The 19,627-nt window shown below is 38.7% G+C and overlaps 3 protein-coding genes across 8 annotated transcripts; 1 reads left to right on the top strand and 2 right to left on the bottom strand.

Moving 5' to 3' along the window:
* Positions 1-323: 323 nt before the first annotated feature.
* Positions 324-2,761, top strand: mpg (N-methylpurine DNA glycosylase). The gene is made up of 3 exons (XM_079644560.1): positions 324-891; positions 1,693-1,897; positions 2,080-2,761. The coding sequence occupies exons 1-3, from the start codon at positions 634-636 to the stop codon at positions 2,529-2,531; spliced, it is 915 nt and encodes a 304-aa protein (XP_079500686.1). The 5' UTR covers positions 324-633; the 3' UTR covers positions 2,532-2,761.
* LOC307015754 (hemoglobin subunit alpha-2) lies at positions 2,091-18,832 on the bottom strand. 2 transcript variants are annotated; one of them, XM_079644562.1, is made up of 4 exons: positions 18,676-18,832; positions 18,366-18,573; positions 18,003-18,156; positions 2,091-2,102 (listed from the first exon to the last, which is right to left on the bottom strand). In XM_079644562.1, exons 1-3 carry the CDS (start codon positions 18,828-18,830, stop codon positions 18,028-18,030), a joined length of 492 nt encoding a protein of 163 aa, XP_079500688.1. In that variant the 5' UTR covers positions 18,831-18,832; the 3' UTR covers positions 2,091-2,102; positions 18,003-18,027. The 2 variants fall into 2 exon arrangements, with proteins under 2 accessions (XP_079500688.1, XP_079500687.1); XM_079644561.1 differs by lacking the exon at positions 2,091-2,102 and having other exon boundaries at positions 17,944-18,156.
* On the bottom strand, positions 3,014-16,558 carry nprl3 (NPR3-like, GATOR1 complex subunit). 5 transcript variants are annotated; one of them, XM_079644557.1, is made up of 14 exons: positions 16,260-16,558; positions 13,572-13,641; positions 11,145-11,183; positions 10,283-10,415; positions 9,402-9,476; positions 7,782-7,935; positions 7,350-7,431; positions 7,130-7,267; positions 5,946-6,102; positions 5,378-5,484; positions 4,921-5,050; positions 4,136-4,325; positions 3,850-4,042; positions 3,014-3,367 (listed from the first exon to the last, which is right to left on the bottom strand). In XM_079644557.1, exons 1-14 carry the CDS (start codon positions 16,426-16,428, stop codon positions 3,202-3,204), a joined length of 1,803 nt encoding a protein of 600 aa, XP_079500683.1. In that variant the 5' UTR covers positions 16,429-16,558; the 3' UTR covers positions 3,014-3,201. The 5 variants fall into 5 exon arrangements, with proteins under 5 accessions (XP_079500683.1, XP_079500681.1, XP_079500682.1 ...); XM_079644555.1 differs by lacking the exon at positions 16,260-16,558 and adding an exon at positions 14,318-14,742; XM_079644556.1 differs by lacking the exon at positions 16,260-16,558 and adding an exon at positions 14,318-14,742 and having other exon boundaries at positions 7,350-7,428.
* Positions 18,833-19,627: the final 795 nt, after the last annotated feature.

Here is a 19,627-nt window from a genome sequence, read left to right as displayed (position 1 = left end):
CAGTGCAGTGCTTGAGAAAAACAACAAAGCAAACTTGTAGTCTCCTGATAAAGTTGTAGTCTGTGGCATAGCACCATGTCACACACTGTTAGTCCTCCAGAAAGCCACATGGACCACAGCGCCTGGAGCCAAACTGGCGCCATCCACTTCCTGGGCACAGGCAGGCAAGAGAACACCAGCTCTATTTATAACTTCTTATTAGTGTGGAGTGCTTTCAAATGAGGCTGAAAAGATAAGACAGCAGCAGGAAAAAGGTCAGTGTTGGTGGGTTCTATGTCTGTCATTTGGAACAGGAAAGATAATGCTGATTGGCAAAGTCAAGTTTTTTTAAACAAAGTTAAATGTTGGTTCTTACTCCTAGCAGGGTGGAAAGATACCTGAAGAGGAAACACGAAATTGACACAAAATCACTAGTTGCTAGGCCGAAAGGGTGCGCGGTGCCTTTAAGAGAATCAAAACAACCGTTTACTTCCTGTAGGTTAGCAATAGCATTAATCTACTTCAGGACTAACATTACTCGCGAAATATTAACTTTAAATACTGTATAAAAGTGTTGCTGACAATACAAAGAGACTGCAAGAGGGTCGTAGAAGGGATATATTTGTTTTAAGGGTTTAGAGGTAACGTTTTGTAATGGCAGGTAGAAAAAGAAAGATGCTGCCCGTGACAGATGCAGTAGCAGCAATAATTAAGCATAAAAACCAGACGGATTTAACTCTGAATGTCTCACCTGCTAAACTGAAGAACAATCCTTGTGAAACTCTTGAAAATGCTCAAAATTGTGAGGCGCAGCACAGCCACTACTTCACCAATAATGACCTGCATCAAAGACTGGAAGAGGATTTTTTCAAACAATCATGCATTAGTTTGGCAAAAGCATTCATTGGCAAGGTAATGCTGCACGGTTTATTTTTGTAAGGATGATTTCTGAAAGCCATATAAAGCTATATCCATGCACATGTCCAGTTTGTCTACGTTTCAAACTCTTAAACCTTTCAACTACTTTGTATTTCAAGTGCTTCATTAAGTCAGTGTAGTCTTCAGTCAGTCACTGTTAAATTGTTTATCAGTTGATTACGCCATAGACTCCATGGGTCAGCTAAAACCTTGTAAAATCCCAAAACACATAACCAAAATATGTTATGCTATCAGAGAAGGCTTAAAATAAAAAAAAATTGACAAGTTTGGAGTATTACATTTTTGGCTTTATCTTTGTCACAAACCTCATCTTTGTCCTCATTTAAATGTCTTTAAAATAACTATTTGTATATGCCCTCTAATACATGAGTTGTTTTATATGTTTTGAACTATAATACAGCTATTTTCTTGTATCATTTTAATTTCTAATTAATATACGTTTTTTCTTACTTTTCTAATGTGTTTTCTGTTTAACTGTAATAATAATAGATTTCATTTGTAAGCACTTTTACAGGTACTCGCTTTACAGAGATAGTAAAAAAAAAAAACATAAATCTAGTTAAAGTCACATTAAAATCAAGCAATACAACAATAATCACACATTAAAAGCCAGATTGAATAGGTGAGTTTTGTAATATGTTTTAAAAGGCGCTACTCAAATTCAATGTATTATAACTATCATAATTGTTGACAATTAATCTTCTGAAGGCTGACTAATCATCTAAGTGACTCATTTTAATAACATCTAATCCGTCTTGTTCCTGTTCCCTGCAGGTGTTGGTCCGCAGGTGTGCAGATGGCTCTGAGCTGAGGGGGAGAATAGTGGAAACTGAAGCGTACCTTGGAGGGGAGGATAAAGCTTCACACTCAGCAGGAGGCAAACGCACTGAGAGGAACACAGCCATGTTCATGAAGCCTGGCACGATCTATGTCTATCTAATCTATGGCATATACCTCTGTATGAACGTGTCTAGTGAAGGTAAAAGCATATGCCATTTAGCCTACTAGTACATACACAATAAGCCTACCTCCAAATATTTATCATTAATCTAACATTAAACAAATACATCAGTGTTTTTGATCACCAATGCATAAAGGGCAAAAGGAAGGAGACAGGGTGGAGCCTTGCTGACGGATGCATATTGTGTGTTGTATTACCAGGGGAGGGTGCTGCCGTGCTGCTGCGCTCCCTGGAGCCCCTGCAGGGTCAGCCCGCCATGAGGCAGCTGAGGGCAGCCAGACGCAGAGAGGGAGCCCGCCTACTGAAGGACAAAGAACTCTGCAACGGGCCCTCCAAGCTGTGCCAGGCTCTAAATATACCCCGCTGTTTCGACCGTCGAAATCTAGCTGCAGACCCAGAGGTTTGGCTGGAGAAGGACCCCAACATAAATCCAGCAGAACCCAATGACATAGTATCAGCACCACGCATTGGAATTGAGTCCCATGGGGAATGGGCCAAGAAGCCCTGGCGTTTTTATCTCCGTGGGCACCCGTGTGTTAGTGTAGTGAATAAAGAAGCAGAAAGGCAGTCAGTGTCTGGAAATGTAACGAGCAATTTGGTTCCCTCAGAAGTGCAGTCTCACACAGGACAGCACAATGTCAAAAAGACGTGACTACTCTGCCATCTGTTACCTTTGTGGACTTCACCACATAGGCGGTATAACAACTCAACAAGAAAGTCAAGATGGTAAAACAACCTCCATGACTGGTTGACTGAACAAATTCAAATGGGCATAAAATGTACGAACGTTAATCTTTGTAAATCTTAACCTATATTTACTTATTAATGAGTCTTTTTTTGGTGCTCCGTCAATGTTTTTAATAAACATTCATACTTTGGAAATTCTCTTCTCAGTGATTTCACAGATGTTTGGAGTGCTCTGTTTCTCTCAAAGCAGAAACAATCTGATGTTTAGAGTCTTCGCTTTCCTGCTTTTTTTTCTCCTCACCTCTGGGATTGCTGAGTAGGGGGAGCAGGAGGTCTGGAATGATTATTATGCAGTGTGCCGCTCTGTGGTCGGCACAGATTATCTAACACATCTGGGACATGCAGGGGTTAAACAGCTATGCAAAATAATCTGAGTTGAGGCATATCTGTTATGTACAAAATAATTTAATATAGTAAACAAAAAGGTGGCTCATAAGGGAAAAAAAGTTATGTAAATCTGCGATAATTCATTCAACAATCAGTTGATTTGAAAACAACACTGTTGAGTAATAGCACTTAGCTGTGAGCACATCAGGCTCACAAACAGACATCTTCTGCACACTGTCCCCGAGCCATTACTCCATGGGGCACTGGAAGATTGAAATAATGGGATCTTCATGGTTGGTCACCACAAGGACACTGCGGAACTTGTCAAACATGGTCTTGAGCTGCGAGCGCCTCATGTTCTCGTTGTACATGATCTCTTCCAGGTGGTGATGTCCCCGGAAATAGTGCAGCAGCCTGGAAACAGTCAACATAACAGGCAGAACAGTTTGATTGAATCATCAACTGGGTACATCCAACATGTTTCTTTACTCCTCTAGACATTTCCTGTTTTGAACATGGACAGAACCTACAGCTGGCAACTGATCTTAACTACCCAGCTGATCATTTCCAATTAAATGTTCTAATATTCTTTGAATGCAATTAATACAACTTCTTATTCTCTCACTTAATCCCCACTAAAACGTATCCCATCCGTTTGGGACCTTTAAGATGGGACAACAGCTGCGAGTTCATTCACAATGTTTGAGATTGATTGAATAAAACCTTGGTCGCAATCGGTGTCAGACTGTTCAATATTAATGAATTGAAGTCTGTCAATCTTTGTCTCAGACAGGCCAAACACTGTGGAGTGTCTTTAATCTAAGCATAGAGCTGAGAAGAGTTTAATGCACTGCTAAAAAAAAACACAAAATATGCTTTGGCTTGGGTCTAAATACCTCGCAAACATCCTCAGATCCTCCGGATTTTGTGCAGCAGGGATGTTTAGGATAACCTGTCTCTCGTGCTCCGACAGGCTGGCGAGCAGCGTCTCCGTCATCCTCTTGTTGAGCGGAGAGCCCCCCCCGGGCAGCAGCTCTGCACTGGAGTTGTCCATACTGGGACTGGTGAGGGTCATGTCATCACTGCTGGCTATGAAGAGGAAGCACACAGACAATCATTGATTATCTATTGCCTTGTCATAGCACTAAGGGTTAGTCAGGAGGGGGCTGAGTGGCGACATACTAGGGGAACCGAAGCTGAGGGCGCTCGGGGTGCTGAGGCTGCGGCCCCCTACTCGGGAAGCCAGTGGAAGATCTTCATCCTTCCAGCCAGGCTCATCTTCGCTGGGAGGAACCAACAGGCAGACGTAGGTGTGCAGCTGGATGAGGAGGCGGCGCTGAAGCATCCACACCACCATCTGGATGAGCTGGGCCTGGAGGAGGAGAAACAAAGAACAAGTGAAGCTGAGCAGACTGATGTCCCTAACCAGGTCAAATATTTTAAATCTGCCACTGGTACAACACTAGCTCAAAAATAGAGCCAAAATAAAGCGCCCTGGCTCTGATCTTGTTCTCGGGAAAAATAGAGGCTGCAGACGTTGGAGCTGATGTCCCTTTTCCATTTATTATTCAGCGCCGACGCTCAAGCAGCTATGCCAAAACAACACGGGTCGGAGGAGAACAGCAGATGGCTCTGCTCTTACAACGCAGCGTATACCTTTACAGAAAAAGCCCTTTATATACTAGATATTTACCGGGATGCTTTCATCGTACTTCACAATTGTACTTTACAATGTCTGACTATTATTCTTCAATCTATATATGTTAATGTTTTTAAAAATGGAAACATTACAGTTATTTTCTAATTATGTTTATATTGTTCAGCTCTTTAAAAGAAGACTGGGGGACTGTCAGACTTTTAAAAATGTATTCATTAAATACTATTTGTTTTTGTAGGGCTTGATGTTTATTACTGTGTGAAGGCGTGGGGATGTTGGCTTTGTATTTGTTATTGTACGATAGTCCTACCTCCTGTGCGGGGGCTTCCAGGGGATTTCTGAACTCGGCCAGAGAGACAGGCAGAGAGAACTTGGCTAACATCGAGGGCAGATCATGACCAGGAAACTGCTGAGCAAACTGCTCAGCCAATGATGAGTATCTATCCAGAGAGAGAAGGCCGACATTACGATACATTAACAGCAAGATCTCCCATTAAAGTAGCTTTTTCAACAATGGTGTAAAAGAAAAGGCTATTTGAATTTAGATATTGTGTGTATAGAAGAAAATGACATGTTCTGCCAATGGCCTAATCCAGTAATTTCATAACAAATCTTAAAGTGCAAGTACAAATCTGAATCAACTAAAAATAAAGATTAGATTCGTTTTTGTACCTATGTAGGAGACGATGGCACAGGTGAGTGCTCAGCAATTATTATTATTATTAACTATATTATTATTAGATCAACAGTAATCATCGAACACTCACAGGCTGATGTTGGCGTGAGGAGACAGCATGTAGACGTTGTTCTCACACAGCGGGTAGATGATGATCGCTTTGCCCCAATAAACCAAGTGAGCAGCAATTTGAAATATCTGAGGGAAATTCATTTGCAAATATTATTAGCAATGCGAAATCAGACAATAAACAAAAATATGGTTTGCAAATGAAAAACAAATGAAGAAGGAAGATATAAGCACTTCTTATACTGGTGGTTTTAGATTGTCTTTGAGTGTACACATATTGTCCACTAGATGGCAGTAAGACACCTTTAACATATTTTAATTTCTCAGATACGCAGTATGATATCGCTCCAGTGTTGCACTTTAAAAAAACTGTGGTACATACATCCTATTTCATCATCACCTTTGATTCTCCTACATGAAACACAACATGTATACCTTTAAGTACACCTTGTGTGGGTTGTATTTAAATGGTTATACACATTGTTTTAATTAGTAGAAGGTCAATCGTATGTTATGCCCTGTGAGGTCAGAAAAATACATATTGTGTTGTAGAGTGCAGTGGTGATGCAGGCAGTGCTACTGTTCTCCACCTGCAGTAAGGCCAGGTCAGCATCCTGTGCCAGCTGCTGCAGGTTCTTCACCGCTGAGCAGGTTTTGATGAGACGCACCATCGCAGGCGAGCAGTCCAGAGGAAGCTGGTTCAGCAGCGCCTTCTCACTCTCCAGCAGCAGCAGGGCATGGTAGGGCCTGAAGGAGCAGAGCACATGTGATGTATCAACAGACCTTTCTTTAGAGGCAAAGACTGGGTCCTCAATAGAAGCCAGAGGGGATCAGCTTTAGAGCCAGTCCACAGAACAACAGAGTGTCGGATTCAGTGAAAATTAAATCATATTTCAGCACAGCACCATTTTCAAAAGTGTCAAAAGGCAGAAATAAAAGATCCCAACTCTGATGTAGTATGATGAAGTATCAATAGGGGGCAGTATGTTCCAAAGAAAACATGATGTTTATTTTGGATGCTTTGAATAGTAAGTCACTCATAAAACTTAGCCTTTAATCGGCCTTTAGAGAAAACAATCCCCCTTACACATTACACACTGATGGGGGATTATACTCTCAGTTTTTAGGAACTGCAACTTCTTGCAAGACAACATTTTGTGGGCCCTCTGTGACTAAAAACATTTGTATTATATATATATTTACACTGCATAGTCTATTCAAACAACACAGATGAAAGGGGATTGTTAGAATCCTAGGCTACTTGGTAGTCATGTATATGTCATACATGCTGACTGACTTTATGTCGTCAGTGAGATAGTCATGAGTTTTCTAAACTGACAATAACAAACTCATTTTGAAGCTTTGCATGACTGGCCTTGTGAAATTAACAATGAATAAGCTGCTGCTTTCGGGGACCACAAATTTTCTCTTCTTGCAATAGTTGCTTTTTTGAGGGCAGAAAAGAAGGAACCTATATTTGCTATTAAAAGTACATTTTATAAATGTTTTATATAGTGAATACAAATGTGGCAATTGTTTGAAATAGTTTAAAAAAGAAAAGGCCTTTTGGGTATTAACCTAAATAATTAACCTACATGTGTGTATGCTTTGACAAGGGGGACTTTGGGTGGGGTATTTGTGTTTATTTATGATAGGCCATTTTCAGTTTCACAATGGTGATTGAAGTGTTACCAAAAGTGATATTTGAAAGGTTGTAATCCACATAGGAGAGGGTAGAAACCTTTCAGTCTGCACATTAAAGGAACACACAAACCTTATAGCCTTAAGGCTGCGCTCTAAGGCCTCGGGGGGGATGTGGTTGCCGCCAATCCTGTGGATCTTATGTGGTAAACAGAAGCTCACCTCCAGCCAGTTGTTAATGTGCAGACGCACCACACCTGTTGTACAGAGGCTGCAAGAATATGAGTATTAGAATGTTACGTATGAGCCATATACATACAATCTGCATGATAAGAAGAACATAATGCACACACCTGTCATAAGCCTCCTTCAGGTCTCTGGCTAGTTTACATTTGGGAAGAATTTGCCTGAAAGGGGACTGGGGGCTTGCTTCTGCTAATTCCAGAAAGACAGAGAACATTGTCAAAATACATTTTCTAATCTTAACCATGGTACATTAGCTTGATCTGCAATCTGAATTCCAGAGAACCAAAAACCATCTGCAACTTTTTCTGACAATCAATTCATTGTTCAAGTCATTTTGATGCAAAACAAACTCAATTATAGAGATGTCTGTCTTTTCTCTATTTTATATGATATTAATACATTTATAAACATCACCTTGGACTTTTCAATGTTTCACTATTGTCTGACATTGAATTGGCAGCCAGAACATAATCAAAGTGTTAATCATGTGACGAGCTACATCTCTGTCAGCAGTGAGGGGTGTGACGTGTGGACCTCACTCTCAGTCATGGTGGTGATCTCGTCCTGGACGGCCAGCATCAGTTTGGCCTCCCTGGTCAGGTACTGGCAGCGGCGCTCCTCGTGCTGCAGGGCGATGGCGATGCGGCGCGACAAGTTGTGCATGCAGCTGATGACGGACGGGTCCGCGTTCGCCTGCAGAGAGCAAAGACAGAGGGCAAAGACAGAGAGCAAAGACAGAGAGCAAAGACAGAGGGCAAAGACAGAGAGCAAAGACAGAGGGCAAAGACAGAGGGCAAAGACAGAGAGCAAAGACAGAGGGCAAAGACAGAGGGCAAAGACAGAGGGCAAAGACAGAGGGCAAAGACAGAGGGCAAAGACATGTCATACCTTTACAACTTAATAATAACAACCTATGATGTCCTTCATTTTGAACCTTGGTTTGTTGGGTATAAACATTTTTTTGTTTACATATGTTGTGTATATATTTTGTCATTTTATCGGTATAAGATCAAATCATAAATAACACCCCATCATCAATTAACAGTCATGGGTTTATGTTATTTAATTAGTCATTATTGGTAACCAAAGCGACTCACTTATTGTAAATCGCTTTGGATAAAAGCGTCAGCTAAATGTAATGTAACCATATCAAATGGATTTGAATAAACTGTCAAACATGTATAATCCCTAATATTTAAATTACTTTTGTATGTGGCGTAAAGATCTTAGCTGGTAACACACTAAGAGAACAATTTAAATATATGAATGAAAGGCAAAATTCTAATTATACTTATATGATACATTTATACATATATTCTTCAGACTGTCTAAAAAGCTACTGCCTCATGTCTTTGGTAGTTCAGAAGTCTGGAGGTTGTGTTGTACTAAGAAGTCATTATAATATTTGGTTCAGGTATGTAAATGAGGATGGACCATAATCATTTACATGTATGGAATTGAGTTTCATAAAGCTTTTTTTTAATGAAAACACGTTGTTGGGCTCAGTGACCAACAATGTCTCTTTGCCATCATTTGATATGAATTGCAGTACATCTAAAAATAAAAAGGTTATCTTCAGGAATGAACTATACAAATAATTAAATGGGTATACTTAATTACATTGTCAATCCATTGAACTGTAAATGCTTACATATTGTGCAAATGTATACACAAAAATGTTCCCCCCATGATGAATATATATTTCATCAACAAAAACACAAATACACTCCCTAACAGCTGATATCCAGGGTAACTACCACAGTTCCTCGGTAGATGGCATTGACTAAACATGACTAAGCACTTTTCGCCCCCTCTCAGCTCAGCTGTACTGTCTTTCTGGGTACAGTGACTCAGCATGGGAGGAGCACGTCGTGTTGGACAGCGTGATTAAGGCCCCATCGGCCCCTCTCCTCTGAGCTCCCATGCTCTCTCAGATAGATAGAGTAACAGGAATATTATCACTCCCACCCCTCCCATCCACAGCACACGTAGATTAACAATCATATTGGTCTCCCACCCTCAGCCAGCCAACTTCATTGTGCATTCATTAAAAATGTATATATTAGATCTGTATTGTGAATATTAACGTTTATGCACAGTTTATTTCAAATCTAGAGCAGACGGATTTATTTAAAATCTAAATGATGTGTTTTACCTACCCTCAGTGCAAAGACCACGTTAAACAAGATCATCGTAGGCAATTCTCTCTTAGGGGAAGGATCTGTCTTCGAAACCTTTGGACAGAAAAGCATTTTTTTCACAAGATGCTTGAAATAAACTATTTACATAAACAATGTAAAATGAACTTCTCTACAGCATCAAAATGTATACATATCAACTTAGTTTAAAAAAACAGTTACATTCACAAATATATCAAAAATAAAATGTGCACAAACAAATGTTATACCACGACAGAACAAATCTCTGCAACAAAACAACCTATTTAAAAACGTGAAATGTTTACTTTGAATAGAGCCTGAAATGACTCATTCTGATAAGTCAAGAACAGGAGGCGTAGTTGGATTTAAATTCAGTGTAATGCAAGTTGTTCCAGTTATTCTCAGAGAGGCAGTTGTTAATAGAATATGTTATTTGTAGTGCATTGTTTTTCACATTGTTGTTGTTCTCATTGTCACAGAGAAGTGCCAACAGGGGGAGCTGCTGATGTTCAGACCATCATGCCAAAGTTTAAAGCTTGCATATGTTGAGGCTCGTTGATAATGGAAATTGCCATCAAGACCGAAGGCAAGACACATATTACAGTAATAATATTAAGAGAATTTAAAATGGCTCTTTTTATTGATATTGTAAATCCTTGATGTCTAATAAAGATGGGAGGATATAGGATTGCTGATCAGCGCAGAGGCAAACATATACAGACACTATCATGTACCGAAGAACAGGTTAACAAAGTTGCTATCTTTCAGAATTTATTTAATGAATGAATGATGATTGCCTTATTTAAGATTGGTTTGATTATTTGTTTACACTAAAAGTTTAAATCCAGAATAACTTTATTGAGACACATTGTGTTCCTTACCTGAATGATGGGAGGGTGCTGAAGGAGCGTAGGGTGACCCACGAATCGAACATTGTCTATCTTCAGTTCGAACTTCTTACCACTTATATCAGATTTGGTGGCCAGGATGGTGGCGAGGATGATGTCGGAGAACCTTAAAGAAGGAAGAACAGACTCAATTAGAAACAGTGGGATCAGGGGTCAAAGCACAGGAACAGCTGAGACACGTAAGAAAGTCTAAATTAGCTGTTGGTTTAAATGTTTTCACGATCCTGTCTATAAGACGGGCTGCGTTTATCAGATGCCTGTAATGTAATTGATCAATGACAGTAGAAATGAAATCTCTTGTGGTGCTACTGGAGAGGAGGAAAGAGGAAGAGGCCACCTTGCAGAAACAATGAAGTCGCTGTATGAAAGAAGAATGTGAAAGACACATGCTGGTTTGACTTAAGTTACTCATGCTGAAATCAAAAGGGACAAAAATCAAGGCGTTAACTTCAAGAACAATTAAACACATAAAAGACTTACCTCAGCAACACAATTGAAAAAGATTGTGTAGCAGCGGCTGTATTGCATTTGATTTATATTGTGTTTGGTAATGAGTCTTCATACTACAGGAAATGTAATCAATGTGAATTAAAAGGTTAATTATACCGTTTAACTATCGGATTTCTTTATTTTTTGGTGATAAAAGAGGAGAACAAATGCAATTCTGAATTAATCAAGGCTCTGATTCACTGGATCTGCTACAAATACATCACAAGGATTTGACTTAGATCAGGGTTGGGGATCCGTACAGGACACAAAAAGGAAAGAAGGGGATAAAAAAAAAGACAGGGGTGATCTAAGCGAAGGAAATTGGTTTAGAATGATTTGGTCTTACCCTGCTACGAACTGTTCGTCAGTTAGTGGAGATTGTTCTCTGAAATGGGAATTGGGCCATCAAAAAGAAGAAAAAAAGCAAACAAAAGGGAAAATGCAACACACAGTTGGGCTGAATGCAGAAAATGGACATCAAAACAACCCGAACAAACATGTGACACTGTGATGGGAAAAGGCTGGTCTTCTTTCTGATTTGAGCAAACACCAGTTTACCCTGACCGAACCTTATTTGATTCATGTTGAAACAAGTCAGATAAAGGGATTATTTGGAGATTTTGGAGTGTAGCTGTGTGAGATACATATCCATACACCTGCAGGAGATGGCGGTCAGTCCACAGTTTAGAGAAACAGGCAGGAGTTAGGGCCAGAAAGCAAAGGAATGTATATTAAATAAATGTTTTTTTAATGATGTGGTTTACGGTAGTGCTGATTATCTAAGAGAATGATGTTAACTTGGCTCGGACATTGATTGAGTATTGCTCTGCTGCTGCCTCTATTGGTTGTTTGTGTTATTTTGACTTTGGTGTTACAAAAAATGTAGTCACCCCATGTCACACAATAACACAAACCAATGAAGGCATCTGTAGACTAAAAAATGTCTGTGATCTGAAAGGTAAAATAGTTTTAAATACTTTTTCCAATGAAGGAGGCGGCTAGGGGAGAGCATAGATAGTGGCTTCAGTTTTCCGTCTGATGGTAAGGTAAAGTGTGGCAATATTTCTCAAAAAGCATCCTTTCAAACTGAGTTTTTACGCGGCTTAAATATGCTGCAAGCCCACAGCAGTTTAATGCATTGCTTACGAGCTGGTTTCTCCAAACTGGGGGCCGGCCAACCGCCATCTACTGACGATACACACTGACTAATAGAAAAGTAGCTCATACAACCCCCACTTTAGAATATCCAGCTATCCTTTTAATAGATAAGTGATCTTTAAAGCCAAATAAAAATGTTCATGAAGACACCCAAACTGTAAACATTCCTCAGAAAGATAAACTAGCGCAAGCAGTGACTTATAACCAGCCACATATATAATGAACACCACTTATACTGGTCTTTGCTAGTGTATGACTTTAAACTGATACGGCCGGGTCTTACATAAGACAAAAACGATGTTCATAAATCTACTGTATCAGCTTAACTCTGGTTCCAAATGGCTGCTAATAATAATTTAAAGTCAAATAAGTTTATAAGATTTGGTTTTGCTACTTTAATTTTCTCCTCCCAGTATATATTATTTACCTATTATGACCCTTGACTCGATTGAGTATAATACTCACTCAAGGTCATTAAGGTCAAATATTTTGTAAATGTAACTCGTATAAAACCTGTTCTTCAGTAGGGAAAACTGAGCCCAAGAAAGAAAATGTCGGACCGTTTTATCTCGTCATGGTCAGTGAGCTGAATTAATAAAACATAATTGTAATTATCTGCTTCTAACACCCTGTGACCAAAGTAACTTCTGCCAACCAATGAGGGGCCAGCATTACCATCCATTAAGTAAAAGCATGACGAAAACTAAATGCTGAATAAAACCGTCAGTACTAAAAGCACAGCCGTGAATCGTGAAAAGCTCAGAGGACAAGTCTAACACCTAACCTGAATCTTATATTTCTATATGTGTAACACAGCCTGCTGGTGTCCAACACACTGCGGGAAATATTTAACCATATCTCACTCTTCTCTCACTCTTCTCTGTTATGTCAAATTATTCAGTTTTAACACTTAAATGTTCATTGTCTAATTGTGGCTATATAACAGAGTCCTTTGCATACTTTAAATAATTTAATCTCATAACTTTAATTTGTTTTCACTTTATAATTTCCTTCTTAACATTAACCACAGTGGAATACATGACTTAGCTGTCGACTGATCTGAACATGGATCAACCTGACTTGAGTTGTCCTCTTCTTTTCCTCAGTGGATAAAAAAAGTCAACCCTTTATCTTTTATTTCACAAATAAAAAATGGATAAGATGAATACAATTGGATTCATCAATACACTGTATTAGTTTATTTATTCATCTTAAGTGAAGGTTTACAGGCTTGTGTTTATTACCAGTACAGATAAGTGAGCCTATTTAAACCGCAGCTGGTGCTATGAAACATTTCAAGGGACATTTAGAAATATTGTGAGCATATTTTGCAGTACCAGCCATAAAGCTTTTTTTTTTTTTATTAAAAAAGCTTTATGAAACTCAATTCCATACATGTAAATGATTATGGGGCTGCAAGGCCTTAATTCCTCTTGAAAACTATGACAACTTTCTTGAACATATAAAATAAGATCCAATGCAAAATGGAGGAAAGAACTAATGACATTTGGTGTGAATGTGGATCTTAGAATGGGTTTTGTGTCCACCTACAGTCATGTTCTTAATAATGCATTAAAAAAAGACCTGTAATATGAAATGAAGACCGATAAAATACCTTGAATCACCATCCTGATCGTCAAGACCTTCCCCGGTTGTGTTCAGAGCATATGGACTTCGCTGTTTTGCTTGTGGAAATAAATTATATTATATTAGTTCACAAGATTATTAAAGCCAATTAGAAATACATGGGTGGAGATTAAATAACAATGCTATAGTTCTATAGAGCCCTAAAAACAAGATGTTTAAATAACAAAGCTATTGAGTTGAGCTTGGTTGAGTCTTTCTTTCTGTTGTTATGTGTGACCACTTGGGTTCTTTGCTTAAGCAGTTTTCCAGTATTTATGTAATCATTTAGGAACTACCCCAAGGTTTCCATATGTTGCCGTGAAAGCTTTGATATGAAAGTTTTACATAAAAGTCAGATCTCAGACTCATCAGGGTGTGGGCAAACTAACAAGTACTACAAAATGACACTCAATTGGAGCAAATAGGTAAATTACAATTTACTAAGCACAAACAAGTACAACAACAAATGCATAACAGACAAAGTTGTCATTGCGGGCCATGACATCCCTTCCTGAAATAAATTACAGTCACACTTTTCTTAGTGTTAGCATTACAGATAAAATATGTTGCAGGGCTGATTTTATGTTGGGGGGAAATTGGAACGTTGACAATGTTTTTTAAATGTGTCATTATGTGAAAATGAGACCTCAGGCAGAGTTTATTTCTTAAATAAAGTATTTAGGAGATGAACTAAGGAATCCTGGTTAATGTTAACCTAGCTTGTGCTACACCTACCTGTCAGAGATGACGGACATTCAGCCACTCTTTGGAAGGGATATCGGAAAAGTAGTTTGTTCCCTCTGCTGCCAGAGCTTACCAGTATGACGCTAATAGGGCTGGTTCTGTCGCCAGATTTGTACACGCTGTTTTGTGACTGACTGTACATGGATTGTGGGTCATCTGGTAAACCGGCTAATGGGTTGAACATAGTGCTAGCATTCTAGCTAACTTCACGTTAGCTGAGAGAATGCAAGCTGTAACCCTAGACCGAGCAGTAACGGTTAGCTGGTTGCAGGTGCATTAATGTCTGCTATACATGAATACTTGAACAAATAATACTTTAACTGGAATTAACTTGAAGGTCTGACACTGTTGTTCTCCCTACCGCACGTCCTGCTGCGTTTGTTTGTGTCACGTTGAAAAATGTCCGGATGGAACAGAGCAAGCGGCCAGAGGATCCCCTCCCATATCTGTCAGGGCTCCCCTAGTCAGTTAGTCTATAACGTAATTATTATTTTAATTATTAACTTTTAATTATGTCAGCTTTAACATTTCCCTAATTTAAAAGTACTAATTCTTCATTAGCATATTTTGAAAAGAATGTATGATATATATGGTTATAAATGCATTAATGTTTGGCTACATCACTTTACTGTAAAATCTTGAAATGTGAAGCTAAGTTTAATGACTTACATCCTCATATTTATCTCATGATCTGAATCCATATCCATATCATTTAAAGTGCCATAAATAGGCTACAGCAGGACATTTCTTTCAAATTCGTGAACGGTGATATAGTGTCAATTTGAAATCAATTGCAGCAATCATAGTACAGTCTGATCAATGTAGGTTAAATTGAGCTCGAACGAGTGCATGTATCAGTGGGGATAATGCAAATTGGTTTTACACCACATGAGCAAATAGTTGCATGAAATGGAGTTATGCAGCGGTCAGAGCGTGTGTGCGTCTGAGCGCCCCGGATTTATACTTTCTCGGTGATATGGATCATCATATAATAAAAAACACATCATTTACTTTTTCTTAAACGTATTTCTTGCAGATAAATTAATGTATAACACTGAAACGACCGTTATGTCGAATTGGTTATTCCCCTGAGAAATTATCATAAAAAAGAAACTGGACACCCATAAGCAGTTAGGCTATTCGTTTTTCATACAGACTATCGTGTTCTTTTGACCACACTTAAGCAATTTATGTTTTCTTTTGTTTGATCTAGGCCCATATCTTGATATAAACAGATAAACAACCGCCAACATTTTAATATCCTCGGTTTCGGACACAATCTAAGTATTGCAGATGTGTCCTTTCCTTATCAATTTGGCAAAAGCGTAATACTTGGCCAACCCACTCTCTAATTCTATCCAATGATTGAATTGGATTCAAATCGCACATTTTGGGAGGAGTGAAACGGTTCTTTTAAAAGTTGCATCTGCTACAGACCAGCACACGACTTGTGAATCAAATCTAAAGCCGACAAAATGGTCGAATGGACAGACTTCGAGCGCGCCACCATCAAGGACATCTTCTCAAAGCTTGAGTATGATGTGGTGGGCCCTGCAACCCTTGCCAGGTCAGTCACATTTATTTATTTATTTATTGGTAGGCTATTATTTCACGTAAAAGAAATGCACAAAATAATTAATCTGTTTTTTTATTTGTACCCAGGTGTCTGGTCGTCTACCCCTGGACTCAGAGGTATTTCGGCAAGTTTGGAAACCTCTACAACGCCGCTGCGATTGCTGAAAATGCCATGGTTTCCAAACACGGAACAACCATCCTCCACGGTCTGGACCGGGCTGTGAAGAACATGGACGACATCAAGAACACCTACGCCGAACTGAGCGTGCTGCACTCCGAGAAACTGCATGTGGACCCCGACAACTTCCAGGTACCGTTGTGCAACTAATTTAATTATTCATATTCAGAGATGACCAACTTTTCATGTGGCTGATTTTGTCCTGATATTTGCTGTGTTGCAGCTCCTGGCCGACTGCCTGACCATCGTGGTTGCTGGTCGGTTCGGAAACACCTTCACTGGTGAGGTGCAGGCAGCTTTCCAGAAGTTCCTGTCCGTGGTGGTGTCCTCCCTGGGAAGACAGTACCATTAGAGCTGCGACGCAAGACCATCACATGCTGTGCTGGAAAACCTCTGTTTTTTTGTAATGTCTCAAAGGCATAAATAAATAAAACAAGCATAAACAACTTGTATCTTCTCCCTGTTTGTGTTAATGGTCAAACCAGAAACATGTCCATTTTTTGTGTGAAAACCTTTTACATAATGCATGGTGGAATAGGTTTTTTAAATACCCTTAAAGTTCCAATAGACTTGCAAAAATAAGATCAGTAAAAGTAGGCTACTGCATTTTAATTACTGACTTTAAGTGCATTGGTATCATCAGCTTTACGCACTGACGACATTTTAAATTGTTACATTATGATGTATAATAAGGATATAGTGTATGTGCTAATATCATTATGACATTACATTTTTATATTATTTCTTACTGAAACTTCGTGGTGTAGAATAACCTTAAACGGGACGTCCGCGGGGTCTTAACAAGTATTAAAAGTTGATGAATCAATTTAGCGAAATGAAGGCTATTAAAAAGTATTAAACGGCATTTTCCAAGGTATTACATGTTGCAGCTTTTTTTCAATAAGTATATAAATTGTCCAAAGAGGTTGTATTCTAAAGTTTGCCTGCATGCAATAATTGCGTTGGTGTGTAGTGTGATTATGTGTAGTTTATTTATGGCATCCCGTTGGATTTGACGTCATCTGAACAGGACATCGCACGCTCACTGACTGATAGCGCGCTTAGGTCCGTTTACGCCGGTTGTTAAACAACATCGTTATGGGGGAATACAAGTTTGCGTCCAAATGGTTGGAAGGTAAGGAGGAAGGACAATCAATACTAGTAAATGTGAGGTGAAGTGTGTCGCCAATGTAACCGGTTAAAACTCCAAGTGGCGACGAGGTCTTAAAAAAGTCTCAACATTTGACTTCAGGATTCCTGCTTACCCTGTTAAAGCAAAAAACACAAGCACTGTGTTGGCCATCATGTAGCCTACACACATATAAAGGAAGAGCAACAAAATAAAACACAACATTTATATATAATTATTAAATGATGATGGATGGGTCAATATTTACATATTATAAATATTAATGCCTATATATTAAAATACTACAAAAAGAATAAGACATCATATAGCACTAAGAGATTTTCAATTCTGCATAATGTTGATCAAAATTGAAGGACCCTTTTTCTTTTCGTGTTTTTTAAAGTGATTTTCAATTTTGACAGGAGCTGTACAGCTAAACAAAATTGACATTTAACTCTTGTGTCAATATGTGTTGTCCTAGTTTTTATTGAGATAATACAAATAAAAACGTTTATCTCTAATATGTTTTTAAACAGTCTCATAAGCACCTATAAGGGCTTGTGCGCTAAACCTGCTCTTGTTTTTCCATAGCTATACTGTACATGGGTTTATGTTGAAATATCGCTGACATGCGTTATTCCAATGTATCTTTTTTAAATGAGGCTACTCATTATCTTGACCTGACACCATTTTAATTGATCTGCATGTAAAAAATTCACTTCACCACACAAATAATTTCCTTTGCATTTTATATTTTTATTCATTCAGATTGACAGAGTATCGAAGCCCGTGCGTCCGTCATTTGTTCCTGTTTGCTGCTTATCGGTACTTCTCAGCCAGGGCACGAGCCAGAGCAGCCAGGAACTTGTCCATGGACACATGAACCTCAGCGGTGAATTCCTTGGGGAACATGATGGCAAAGACCACAAGGATGTTGTGGGAGAGAATCTGTGAAAAGAGAATAACATATTTAACTATTGGTCGTCCATAACACATATTGAGTATTATAACAAATTACAAAGAAGATTGAGAGGCTAAAGACTAAAGGCTAAACAAAATAAAAATAACATCTAATGTGCATCATCGACATTTACAGCTTCCTCTTTTCCTGCTCTGGTCTGTCGACAATCATGTTTTTATCATCGTCATTTACTTACCTTGAAGTTGGCCGGGTCCACACGCAGAGTGAAGGCATGCAGCTCACTGAGTTCCATGAGACCTGCGGTCAGGTCTTCGATTTTGGACACAGCGTCTCCAACTCCTTTCATCACAGTCATTCCGTGCTTCCTCACCGGGGCAGATCCGGGGGTCAACTCCTTCCAGTGGGAGAAGTAGGTCTTGGTCTGCGGGTACACCACCAGCATCCTGGGAAGTAGGTACATGTGAGTGAGTGAATAATCGATAGGATACCAAAATAAACAGATATTTTAGGAGCAGGGTATATCTCGCTGAATGGGATATATTTACCTGGACAGAGCATCGTTGCCAATGTCCTCGGACTTGCCAGAGACCTTAGACCAGAAGGCTTTGACTGTTTCCTTGTCCTTAGTACTGAGACTCATCTTGCCTGAAGAGTTTTTGGTTGAATGCAAATCAGCCCGAACGTTGGTTTTTTTATACATGAAACATTGCAAGGGCGAGACCGGACCACCTCCAAGATAGGCACACAACATTTGGCCAGGCTCCAATGATGTAGCTTGCATGAGATAAACTTATCAGGGTGGCTCTGCAGACTCGTTTGTCATACGCGACAAAACCACACGTTAATCATTAATTTTCACTTAGGAAACTCAAAGTTAATTTAAGTTAGGTTGCATACTTTTTGGATGTAAAAAAAAATATCTAATAACAATGACGCCTTTAAATGTAAAAGTGTGCTGGCAACTGAGAGGAAGCATTTATATTTCAAACACTTTAATTGGCAATAAATACTTTGGCTATAAGCAATGACCTCCTATGTTCAAGTTTAATAGCCTACTAGCAGTTTTGTACTGTAAACAAGGTTGGTAAGAGTTCTAACACTAATCTAAAGTTAACTTGGCCCAGAATAAGAATCTTTCAATAAATATTCTTCATTTATATTTTTACAATTATCAATTTGGACTTAATACAAAATATATAATATTTTATCTTATTATTAATCATCCTCTGTATTGACAAAAACATTTCTGATATGGAAGCTTTAATTGAGTATCTGCATACAACACATAATGGAAATATGATTGAAAAAAATACAGTTATTTAGCTATAAATAACATCACAAGTATAAATCAACACGTTGTATTTTTGAGCAGACAAACACATAATAATAATAATAATAATACTAATAATACTAATAATGATGATAAAAATAATAATGATGATGATGATAATAATAATAACAATAAGAACAATAATAACTATAATGATAATAATAGTA

This window comes from Notothenia rossii, assembly GCF_949606895.1.
Source record: "Notothenia rossii genome assembly, chromosome: 8".
Taxonomy (NCBI): Eukaryota; Metazoa; Chordata; class Actinopteri; order Perciformes; family Nototheniidae; genus Notothenia; species Notothenia rossii.
Note: the sequence above shows the minus strand (reverse complement) of the source record. Positions and strands in the feature narration are given on the sequence as shown.

Bases quoted from the DNA above. Each gene is read 5' to 3' on its own strand.
- mpg (XM_079644560.1), top strand. From the start codon at position 634: ATGGCAGGTAGAAAAAGAAAGATGCTGCCCGTGACAGATGCAGTAGCA. The intron at 892-1,692 runs GTAATGCTGCAC...TGTTCCCTGCAG, and splicing joins CAAAAGCATTCATTGGCAAG to GTGTTGGTCCGCAGGTGTGC. The intron at 1,898-2,079 runs GTAAAAGCATAT...TTGTATTACCAG, and splicing joins TATGAACGTGTCTAGTGAAG to GGGAGGGTGCTGCCGTGCTG.
- nprl3 (XM_079644555.1), bottom strand. From the start codon at position 14,510: ATGTTCAACCCATTAGCCGGTTTACCAGATGACCCACAATCCATGTAC. The intron at 13,642-14,317 runs GTAGGTGTAGCA...TATTTCCACAAG, and splicing joins ATGTCCGTCATCTCTGACAG to CAAAACAGCGAAGTCCATAT. The intron at 9,477-10,282 runs GTAAGGAACACA...TTCTGTCCAAAG, and splicing joins AGCACCCTCCCATCATTCAG to GTTTCGAAGACAGATCCTTC.
- LOC307015754 (XM_079644562.1), bottom strand. From the start codon at position 18,830: ATGTATAAAAAAACCAACGTTCGGGCTGATTTGCATTCAACCAAAAAC. The intron at 18,574-18,675 runs GTAAATATATCC...CCTACTTCCCAG, and splicing joins GGCAACGATGCTCTGTCCAG to GATGCTGGTGGTGTACCCGC. The intron at 18,157-18,365 runs GTAAGTAAATGA...CTCTTTTCACAG, and splicing joins TGGACCCGGCCAACTTCAAG to ATTCTCTCCCACAACATCCT.